General features: G+C 31.9%; 1 protein-coding gene across 1 annotated transcript in view; it reads right to left on the reverse strand.

The window, feature by feature from the left end:
• The window catches only part of Lkr (Leucokinin receptor), a 74917-nt gene that overhangs the window by 12304 nt on the left and 50143 nt on the right, over positions 1-12470 (reverse strand). Inside the window, exons 2-4 of the mRNA XM_075307051.1 lie at positions 11802-12127; positions 6809-7011; positions 6423-6571 (exon numbers count right to left, since the gene is read on the reverse strand). Coding sequence (XP_075163166.1) covers positions 6423-6571; positions 6809-7011; positions 11802-11862 — 413 coding nt within the window. The 5' untranslated portion in view covers positions 11863-12127. The remainder of the gene's footprint in view (positions 1-6422; positions 6572-6808; positions 7012-11801; positions 12128-12470) is intronic.

Genomic DNA, 12470 nt, shown 5'->3' on the forward strand with positions numbered 1-12470 from the left:
ATCTGATTTTGGCAAACATTTTATGTTTGGCGAGAAAACAACATTTTTTTGGTAAAAGTGTTCCATTTTCCCCATCCAGGAGTAAAATTTTTCACTTAAAACACGCCGGATTTGATCACATTCCTACACAGTTCTAACATACTAAATAATTTTTATCCTTGCTCAAATCAAATTATGCAACGAAGGGTTAATTATTATACTCCTTTTCAATATAATCTAAAATATTTCTTTTAACAATTCCTATTTTTATTAACTAATAGTAGATCAATTTTATTATTTATACACATGTACATCATTCGCAATTTATTTGTTCTATCTTATTTTTTTTATCAAGGAGCTACCTTCATTTTTAACTTTTATGGAAACGTTTCCGCACTGAACGAGCTTTAAGCCATAAATACGTGTTTCTTTGTATCCTCTAGCTAAACAACAACTAAATGATGACCGGAAATGTTCATTATGTTTTCCTATACACGTGCTACTAAGAAATTCTGCATTTACCTTCTATTCACTTTACTTGCTTTGTATTTTATTGCGACGTATTATTTGTATTGGTAAAGACTCATAACAATTCAATGAAATCTTTAATAACTTTTTCCTCGAAATTTTTAATGATATGTATACGTGTGCAAATTGAAAAGAAGGTTAATTTAATGTCCCTGATATGACTGAAAAACAATTCATCTTGTCATCCCTAAATCATAGAAAATACAGTATTCCAAAAATATAATTTCATAGCTACACCCAAAAAAAAAGTGAACTCACCGTGGAAGAAAATGTAGGTTTATTTTAGAAAATTTTAACTGAAATAGTTTTCTAATTGTAACATGTTACAAATAAGTTAATACTTTTTGCCAAGTTGAAGAAAATTTGTTAAAAATAATTAATTTTTTTTGTTTTGTTTAAGAAAATTTCATACACGCAAAAAAATAATTCTTTCCTCCCAAACGAAATTTTAGACAAACAAAGTTCGTTTCTCATTTGCTTTTCGCTGTAAGGAAGTGTATTTGGAAGAAAAGTATATACTTTTTGTGATAAACGTTTATTCTTTTCCAGGATGTAAAAACAATTTCATAAAGACTAGCTCAAAAAAATATTATTTTCTTGCTAATTGCATTGCCCCTCACATCTTTCTCACATCCACGAGGATTTTTAGTTCTTAACACCTTTTCCTGTAATACCAACAATGTAGAAGAAATTATACGATTTTATAAATTTTTAAAATTTTTTTTTACCTTTCGCCTGGACGGAGAATCGAACCGAGGACCATGCACATTGTAAGCCAACACACTAACCACTGAGCTATGTACCTGTTATGGTCATCAATAGATAAATATCAATATAAGTTATATTTATATAGCATAGCTTGCGGCGCCCACGAACCGAATAAACAAAGTTTATTTAACAGAAACAAACACTTAGTTTGGCTCCGTGGAGCAGTGGTAGCTACGTCCGACTCTCATGCCAAGGGTCGTGGGTTCGATCCCTGCTTCGGCCAAAGTTTTTTTTTTGCTTTTGTTTTTTTTTTTTTACATATATTCCAGATATATTCGGAAGATTCCGAAAAAATGTTCAACATTACATTGTACTATATTAAATTTTGAACTGTAAAATGTGTCTTATTAAAGACCTAAAGTCAGAAAAGAACAGTGTTTGATATAAACGAAATGGACTGTGTTGTTATTTCAAAAATAACTTTTTTTATTGAAAAAATAAAAATTTTGTAACAAACGAATTTTTTTGGTGATAAAAGTTTAAAATTTTCGAAACAATTCAAAAAACTCTAACAAAAGAAAAACGTTTTCGGTACACGATTTCCAAACGTTTTTTTTCTTTGCGTGTATGTTGAAAGAATAAAATTGGATTTAAAAATTGTTAAAATATCTTTAGCGCTATGTGACAGGTACAATTTTAGTAAAATTTACTCATTTGAGAGACTTATGAACTCAATTTAAGCAAACTTCTGCCATTTTAGGAAAATATGAACTATTTTATTTTTTAGTCATGTTAAGGACAAAATTCTTTAAAATAATGACATTTTAATTAAAAGAAAGTTTATAATCCTTGCTTCAAAAATTTCTTTCATTAAATTTAGGACACAAATCTTGAAATTTTGTGTCTCTCTGCTAAAGTTGTAGATCTTTGAAGTAAGACAAATTTTCCTTAAAATAAAGAAAAACATTTTTAATATAAAGAAATCGTCTTTATTTCATTTAATTTCACTTTACTTATAATTATAATCAGAAGCTCAAATAAGGCCAAAATTGATTACAACTCAAACTTTAACTTAACTGACATATTGAATTTTTAAATTTAAGATAAAATCGCTTTAAATATAGGCTAAGACTTATTGTAAGGATTTGCATCTTTGGTTTAAAGATTTTTTAGCATTATGAAAATTGTTTTTACTTTGAAGTACCTGGCATAATTTGGATTTTGAAATTGGAATTTTATTAATAAAGGTATTGGAATACATACCTTTATTAATATATCGCAAAAAGAGAATAACAATCCGATGAATGAGATATGTATCCAATTTTAATTTTATTGATCCTAGATTTAAAGCCAGGGAGGGCCGCAAAAAATGTGTTTTTAAAGAAGCCGCATCTTTGGCTCGGAATCAATACCAAAATCCTTAAGGGAAGGTCAAAATCTTTGGATCCAAGTAAACTTTTTTTTAAGTGTAGAAGTAAATCTGAGGAATTTTCAAAATGTTTAGCAGTAACGATTTTACAAGCATATCAGGTAAATATTTCCAATATAATGATGACTTCTGGTATTTGGTGCCATATTTGGGCTAATCGGACCCTATTTTTCAAAGTCGGACAATTTTTAGCCAAATTATAGTTTTATCTAAATCTAAATCGATTCTATGAAAAATATGTACAGTATTTAGGACATAATTACAATATGGAGAAATATCTTTGAGATTCTGCTATATTCTCCTAAATTGGGCGTACATATACATGGGAGCTACATATATCTAAATCTGAAGTGATATGGACCCAATTTGGCACAAGATTAAATCTATTCTTTGTGTAGAATGTTAACTGAATTGTAGTAAAATACCTTTGGAAATGGGTGTATAAAATGAATTTTTTTTTTTAATCATATTTCCCCAAATCGGAAGTAAATGGGAGCTATAACTAAATCTTAAACGATTTGAACTGAATTTGGCACACATTGCTAAAATGTTAATTGTTATCTCTGTGCAAAATTGATCGAAAATTAGAGTGAAACTGTTGCCTCCATGGTCATATGCAACCTCCAAATCAAATGCAACTTTTATCCAAATCTGAACTGATTTCAACCAAACTTAGCGTACATAGCACGAACGTCAATTCTACTACCTTTGTCAAATTTCACGTAAATTGGCGTGAAACTTTGGCCTTTGTAAAATTTTGGCAATAACATAGTAAATCGGTCGAAAGATAACATATACATGCATCCAGAAAAAAGTGTCTTCGAAACTAAAGGAAAAAATGTTCATCAATTTAGTTTAGCCATTTTATTTCCATTCAGTTAAATTTTTGTGTGAAATAATAAAATTTACTTGTTTCAGTAAAAAAATCCTAAACTGAAAGCAGTTAGGAATAGTTCATTAACTAGAATAAGACATGGCATTTTACTAATACTGTTTTCTTCGCTGGGTATACGAATGTACTACTGAAAAAGAAAATTTTATTCACTGATAACAAAGCATTCGTAAAAATAAACAAAAACCGAACTAAAACCAAGTTTCCTCAAATTTAGTAAGATTTCTTATAAAATGATAATTCTGACTTCCTTTATTATAGAAACCTTATCATACATACGAATAACACTTGGCATAGAAAAATATTTTAGTTCATTCGTACAAAGAAGTATTCAATCCTTTCAAAACTTAAGGAAATACACTTGTCAGAATATAGGAAAATTTCCTACATTAATTTTATCTACCTGTAATTGATACCTGTCATCGATATAATCGATGTGTTTTCGCGTGGGTTGTTTTTTTAGTTGGAATCGCGTTGTTATGGTATACTGAGAAATTGTTAAAAATAATATAATAAATTAATATAATAAAAAACAAATAAAATATATAAAATATTTGTTATTTTAAATTAGTGAAAAAAATGTTCGTTTTTTGAAAATTGGTTTATATAAAAAAGAAGACTCCAGCAGTATAACAACCCCTTCATTCGACTTCATTTTGGAATCTTCAATTATCAGGTAATATTCAGTGACCCTAACCTTTTGTGAAAAAATTGATTTAGGATTTTTTGTTTATATTTGTAGATATTGAAATTGTAAAAGGTGAACGAAATTGCTAGGCAGCAACTTTTTCAAAGTGAAAGGTATTAGAAGAAGAAAAAAATGTGTGTTTAATATTTCAAGGCAAGTCGATGCTGTTGATTCTAAATAAAAATATTTAATATATTAATAAAACATGTCTTTTATTGAAGAAAAATTGCTTATATAAATACATAATATTGTATTTAAAAACGAAGGTAAGCAGTTCTAAAATTGAAGTAAAAGGTTTACCCCAAATATGTAAGATTTGTCCAAATGAATGAAAAAAGTTCAATAAAATCATTCCATATATGAATTCAATTCAGTTAAATTTTTTCATTCTGTAGTATAGTGGTACATAAATATAGGAAAATGTTAACTAATATATGGAATGCATTCTACCTAATTTCTACGAAAATCACATCGTTCAAACAAATAACAATGTCATTGGCGCTATACGAAGTTCAACTTTCTTCACAATGAGTTCATTTTAACTTTAAGAAGGGGTCACTTTTTTCTGGGTGTGGAAGCTCTATCTAAATCTGAACCAATTTCAACAAAATCTAGCACACTTGACGGTACTCACAGTTTTACTCTGTTTGAGGTATATAAAAGTAAAATTTTGGCTTATGGGGGCTATATAAATGCATATTGGGCGAAAGATAAAGGTTGAGTTTTTAGGAGCTTATAGGAAAACTTCTTTTTTTAGTTTCTAGAGTAAAAACTGCCATCGTTAAACTTATGCTAAATTTAATTTACCACTGTGCTACTTCGGTACTCAATACTTCGATAAGAGAATACACAAACACAAGGAAAGCAATACATTACCTCAGACAAACCAAATTCTCATGTGTCATAATATATTCTCTTTAAAATCAAATAAACTCGAATTTATGGCAAACGATGTGACTATGATTTCCAAACTTTTTTATTTGCTTGCAAAAGAAAATTTTTTAATGTCAAAGGAAATTGTCGTCTATCAGTGTATGGATTAAAAGTTTCCTTAAGCCATATTTTTTTGATAAGTCGGTCAGACATCTGGATATTATAGATTTCTCTAAGACCTTTAAATTAATTGTTTTCTTATAAACAGTACTGCCGTGTATAATATTCATTGAACCTTTCCACTGCATGCAGTATAAAAATTCCCTTGCTAAACTGATCCTAAATTAAACTTATTTTTATTAGAAAAATCATTTAGTTTTAGTTAATTTTTAAGAAATTTTCTCCATTCCACGTAGGTCTCAAACATTTTTTGAATTGAACATAAGTATCAAATTCAATGACCGCACACATAATTTCAATGTGAACTAAAGCAGAAGAAATTTGTCCTACCATTTTCAATTGTTATTAAAATGCCATGATTTTAAATTTTAGTTCAGTTTTGCTTTTATGATAAGGATTGGTATTTGAAAGTCGAAACATGTCAGTAAATGTTCATTCTCTTAACATCGCGTTAAAATGGATTACAATTTTTTTTTAATTTCCACACGAGGTAGTTCATTTTGCACACCTTTTTTTCTGTGTAGTTGCAAACAAATTCTTCCATTTGTTACAGAAGTGAATTCCACTCAACCACATCTGCCCCTATAATGGATGAGGATAACATATGAACATGTCAAGTTGATCTCCCTGCCACCTGCCCATATACTAATATATCTAACCAAAGCCTGATATTAACGAACTTTGCCACCTAATTTAGATAAGGATTAAAAAGTTCTCTAAGAGATATTTGTTTTGTTTTTCTGATTTAGCAAATTCCTCACATTATTGAAACAAAATCAATAGCAATTCCCTACATACAATAACAAGAAGTCAAAGAAGCTAAACTTTTAGCTTTAAGTTTTTGTTGGGTTTCTTGTGGGTGACATTGACAACGGTTCACCTGGTAGGAGTTTATCTTAAATCACATTTTCTTCTCACAAACCACGCAAAAAACCAACAGCAAAATAACTAAACCGGAAACCAGAGATAAAAGCGAAACTGAAGAAAAATTGAACAAATGACTAAATGGTATCGTATCCTTCATTCACAGTTTCATTTTATAACTTTTTCATGAAAACATGACTAAACGAAATGCGAGTTTGATATCCATGAATGTGAAACATTCAGATTTTTCTTTTGAACACATAAGCATAACGTACTCGTACCTCAATGGGTTTAAAATGGCCCGATGTCGATCAATGGCAATGGCTGTTAGTGTAAAGACGGACACATTGACACTAACTGCTTGTACAAAAGGGCAAAATCCGCACATAAACCAAGGCAAGGACCATCGCTGGAGGAGGGCTGCTTGAAACTGAAATTAAAAAAAAAAGATCAGCAGATAAAAACAATTTTCCAAGTAATAAACACTGAGATATAAATTATATAGAATGAGACAATTCCTTTTTTCTCCATACTTTGGCCGACTATATCCCACTAACGGCAAATGAAAAAAATTTCTTCTGCCCGGACAGTGTATGCAACCAGTCGTTTGTATGCATTAGCCGAGTGAGTAATGTACAATTTGCAATGATTAAAAGTCCCTACTTACCTGGAATGGTATACAAAAAAGGCCTATGATGACATCCGCAAATGCCAAGTTGGCAATATACATGTTGGTGACAGTACGCATTTGTCGTGTGGTAGCCACAACCCATATCACCAAAATATTTCCAATAATGGCTACCAGGCTAATGCTGCCGTAGAAAACGGACAGTAATACTACAATTTCAACTGGGGCAACGTATAGAACATCTACGAAAGAGATTAAAATAGTAAATTAAATATTTAATGACAAATATAGATAGTCAGCTTATATTATACATATTGAAAAACAATTAAAACGTCAATAAATTCGATTGGACCGAATCATATATGTTGATCTTTTATTTATTTAAGTCTATGGATTAAAGGGTGATACGGTCAAAATTTGGTCAAGGGAAAACGCGTGTAAATCGGTGAAATCATTTATTTAAAAAATCAAATTAAATTTCTTTTTCAAGTTCAATTAGTATAAAATTCAGGAAAAATATTCAGTTAGGATTTCGCTTTTCCAAATCCGGGCCTCACGCTTGACACCTGCCATCAGATTTTGTACAGCCACCTTGTCCATCTTCTTCGCCGCAGAAAGCTAGTTTGCCTTGAACTGCTGCTCGTCCTTAGCAGTTTTTTTTGGTCTTCTTTAGGTTCCGCTTGACAATAGCCCAGTATTTCTCAATTGGGCGGAGCTCTGGCGTGTTGGGAGGGTTCTTGTACTTGGGAACCACCTGCACGTTGTTAGCGGCGTACCACTCCATGGCCTTTTTACCGTAATGGCAAGATGCCAAATCCGGCCAAAACAGTACGGAACAACCGTGTTTCTTCAGGAAAGACAGCAGACGTTTATTCAAACACTCTTTCACGTAAATTTCTTGGTTGACAGTCCAGGAAGCTATGAAATGCTGATTTTCAAGCCACAGGTAAAGATGGCTTGGCAAACCAGATATTTCTTTGCGAACTTTGACAGTTTTATGTGCTTGAAAATATCTGCTACCTTTCCCCTTCCTTTTGCCGTATAAAACTCCTGTCCCGGAAGCTGCTTGTAGTCGGCTTTGACGTAGGTTTCGTCGTCCATTACTACGCAGTCAAACTTCGTCAGCATCGTCGTGTACAGCCTCCGGGATCGCGCTTTGGCCGTCGTATTTCGTTTATCATCGCGATTTGGAGTCACTACCTTCTTGTAAGTCGATAGTCCGGCTCGTTTTTTGGCTCGATGCACGGTTGTAGACGATACGCCCAGCTTATTTGCGGCATCTCGGGGAGAGAGGTTAGGGTTTCGCTTGAAACTACCGGCAACTCTCTTTGTCGTCTCAGCGGCATCCGGTTTTCGATTTCCCCCCGATCCATACTTCTTGGCTGTCGACAAACGTTCCCCAAACACTTTAATTACATTTGTAACGGTTGATTTGGCGACTTTTAGCGATTTTGCCAGCTTTGCGTGCGAGTAGCTCGGATTTTCGCTATGCGCGAGCAAAATTTTGATACGCTGCTCTTCTTGCTTGGACGGCATTTTGACATCTGAAGAGTGAATTCCAAAATCAAAATAGGAGTAACATTCTACACACACACGTCTTCAAAATGAGGGGTGTTCAGGTTTTTTAAATGCAAAATTGAAAGAAATACGTCAAGTTTATATTGACCAAATTTTGACCGTATCACCCTTTACAATCCTTACAGAATAGCAATTTTAAAAACAAATTAAATCTAAAGTATTAATAAATTTATTTAGAAAAACTGAAAAATCCAAATTAAAGTTATTATTCAATTTATTAAATTCTTTTAAAGCTCTCAAAATCTGTGGAAAATGTCTTTACAACTAACGAGAAAGTGATATATGAAAAACATATATAGCTTTTATTTATATGTTTTCAATATCAATTTCCAGGATTAAGTGTTCATGGGTTCTGTCTTCTCTGAGTGTTGGTTTTGAATGAAAGCGGTTCGAGTTAAGGTATGGCTTCGATATAATGTGTGATTTTTTATATTTTTAGCAACACTGGTTTAAACAGCTGACGAAGGTTTCGTGTTTTGTTTCACTGACAATCCTCTTCTGTTTGGTCCCTAATTTAGCCATGAATCGTCATTCGAACGAAAAACGCTTGCAAATTATTGAATTTTATTATTTAAATGTGTTCTCTGTAAAAAAAAAGCTCATAGCGTGCTTCTTGTATTTATTTCAAGTTCGAGACCGATCAATAGGCCTTCAAGATCATGCGATTTAACACCTTTGGACTGCTGTTTGTGTGAGGCTATTTTAAAGCTCATGTCTTTGCAGACAAGCTCGCTGCAATAGACTAATTGGAGACCAACGTTGAAGCATTTATTCGTAAGATGCCGGCCGAAATGTCAAATCAAGCGGATGGACCGTTTGAGGCGCAGTCGAGGTCAACATTTTCACGAAATAATATTCAAATATTAAACCATATGGACTGTACTATTCATTCCTTTTCCTGCATTGTTCTCAAGCTTATGTTTTTTGGAAAAATTTTCCTATCGCTCTTCAAAAATCAACCTTTACCATTGTACAGTTGCCATATTGTCAATAATTGCCACCAGCATAGTTTGCTGTAACCAAACATTGTTGGATGTGAAGAAATTAAGAAAAAAGGTAGGCATATTGAAAATGTCTAATCTATCAATGTTATAGAAACACGCAGGGCTAAACAAGTGAGTGGGTAGTGCTGTGAGTGTTAGACAAAAATTGTAGTTAAATTTCGAGGAAGGAATTTTCTAAACTAAAAATCATACATTTCGTGAAAATGAATTTCGAAGAATTCATTAAAAAACAAAGGGTGTTGGGCGAATATATTGTATGGCTTTGTGTGGAATTGGACAAAATTGTTCATTCTCCACATACAGAGAAAGGAAAGGTAGAAGTAGGAGAGTGTGAGCCTTAGGAAAATCCTTCTATGAGTTAAAGAAGGATTTTATAAAAAATGATGGGGAGCTCCGTCGTATGGGAGAAGTTCCATACGAACATAAAATATTCACTCTAGGTGTGGAGTATTCTTTTAAAAACTTTATTATCTAGGCAGGCTTGTTAAAATTAAAACAGGTACTAAAATAAGGAACGAGGAAGTATCCTTTAAAGTAAATAGACTCATATATGAAGAACTTAGGAATCTTGTGGAATAGAATATTTTCTTGATATTTGTGCTGATGTTATCCGAAATGATAACTTAATAATATCAGCACCAGAAAAAACATAAAAAACGATTATGTTGAAATCGGTGGAATGTGGTTTCCATTAAGAATAGCAATTCTTAAATTAGTTCCAATCGTGGATGATTTTAGTGAAGACCATTTCAAAATAAATGCAATGTGGTTTCCTATAATGAAACTTCCATTGAACTGTGAAGGAACATATGAGGGACCAAAAGTTAAAACAAATCTATGCTTACTAAGAGAACAGACAAAAGTATGCCATCGGACTGGAGGTCGGGAAGGTTCATCCAAACTGTTAATGGTTTGGAAGAGAATAATAACGACATGTCAGAGGCAAATACAGTAGTCCCAATAGATATAAATGCATCGAAAGGAAGAAAGGTTCAAAGCGATGTGTTGCGTGATGGTGAAGGAAATATTAACGTTTTGTTAAAAGAAGAAACCACTGAAAAAAAAGGAAGTTATAGCTGCCAAGCATGATAAGTCGCAAACAACAACTGAAGCAGGGACATCAATATATCCGACAGTGAAATCTGAAAAGGCGAGATAGCTGAGAAAGAGAGAGATAAAGCCAAAGAAAGCCATCCCAGTAGTAGATGCAACATACAAAGGTCAGCAAAGGAAGTCGCCGAATGAGAAAAAGATGACTGATAGAGCTGAGCCGTGTAAAGAGCTGGTAAAAGGAAAGAATGTTGTGGTGCAAACAACAATGCCTAGATCAGTTTCCGTCAAAGAAATTCAAAAGGAAAAGGGGCTAGAGCGATCGAACGTTTTGTCTCCAAAATACATCAAAGCAAATTAAAAAAAATACTTTTAAACAAAGGTGCTAAATTCTCAAGATAAGTCTTAACCTTTTTTTAAAGCGTTTTTGTCTTAAATCTTAAAAAATGTGTTTCTTTACTCTAAGAGAAATTTGGCTTAGCTTAAATCAAAAATTTGCAAAATTAAAAAAAAAAAGTTGTTTTTTTTCAAACAAAGATTATGAACTTTATTTTAATTTATTTTATTATTATTTCGGCTTGAGGTCTTTTTAATAAAAACTTGTTTTTACGATTTTTGATTAATTATTTAATTTATTAACCAATATTTCTACATCTTTATTCTTCGACGGAGATATTACAATTTTTTTTTAACAAATAAGCAAAAATGTAGAGAGAGATTTTACGTCTGTTTTTTATGAAAGTTAATTGCTAACTTAATTAAATTAAAATTTCATTATTTTAAAGAAAATGTCCTTAATATTTTGTAAATTTTGCATCCCAAAATGTAGGTTGCGTCATCTATAATATAACTTAAAATTTTATTTTAGTGTATCGATAAAGAAAGATTGATAAATATGCGCCCCTTTTCCCAAAGTAATGGGTGGTATTTTATCACCATCAACAAAGGTTTATACGGACTTATACCGCAAAAAAAATATTGACCTAATATGAAACACTATGTAACCTAAATTTTAGGATACAACACTTACATAATGCATAATGCCAGACTTCTAGTTTCAAGCAATTTGGACTCTCAAAAAGTAATATCAGGAGACCTGTGTATAGGGGGGGGGGGTCTATATGGAACTAAAATATAGATTTTCTACAGAATATAGATCTCTAATCATATCAAATGCTTTATTTCATTTGACTTTCTTGTAAGCTTACAAGAGAAGTTTAAGATTTCTTTGGAATTCAAACAAAACCAGTTCCTATAAAACATGAATCTGATATAGTCTCCACAGGAAAACATCTAGACCACTTGAAATACTGACAAAAATAATTTCTCTGTCACTGAATAAAATTGCAACTTCGCCCCTAGGGCACAATTATTCGCTTACCTTTCATATGGCAACTCACCGTATTCTTCTTCATCCAATATTTCATTTTCTTGCACATGAATTACTGGATGCTCATCCATATTGTTCGTCTTTATTATTATTTTTTTTGTGTTCTAACGAGATAATAGCCTCTGTTTGTATTTTCTATTTTCCATCAATACCTTGCGAACCAAATTCCCGGCCAGTGTATCATAAGCAGTCTTGCGGCCACCATGAATTGAATAACAGCTTACATAACAGCCTTACTTTATTTTGTAGCTAATAATGTTTCTTTATTTCTTGTGGTTAATATAATCCATGAAGAGGAAAGTTTCATAGCTCCAAGACATCATTATGTAGCGTTTACTGCAAATAAAAACAAAATTTTAAATTACATAATACAGGGAACATAATGAGCAATTTCCTGGAATATTCATGAGAAGTATTAAGAAGCTATGTTAAAAAACCAAAAATTCTTAAAAAATAAAATTTAATGGATTAAAAATCGTACCTCTCATTGTTGGAACATTTAATCATTGAAAAGAAATCAAGATAAAATGTTTATGAGAATTTATTCCTAACAGCAGTACATATCAATTTACTACAAACTTCTTAGTCAAATTTACCTACCCGGCGCAAAAATTTGGAAATTGTTCTAAAGGCACAACTTTAAAAGCACTTCCTAAAATGTTCTACCAATACATACAGA

This window comes from Haematobia irritans, chromosome 4, assembly GCF_050003625.1.
Source record: "Haematobia irritans isolate KBUSLIRL chromosome 4, ASM5000362v1, whole genome shotgun sequence".
Taxonomy (NCBI): domain Eukaryota; kingdom Metazoa; phylum Arthropoda; class Insecta; order Diptera; family Muscidae; genus Haematobia; species Haematobia irritans.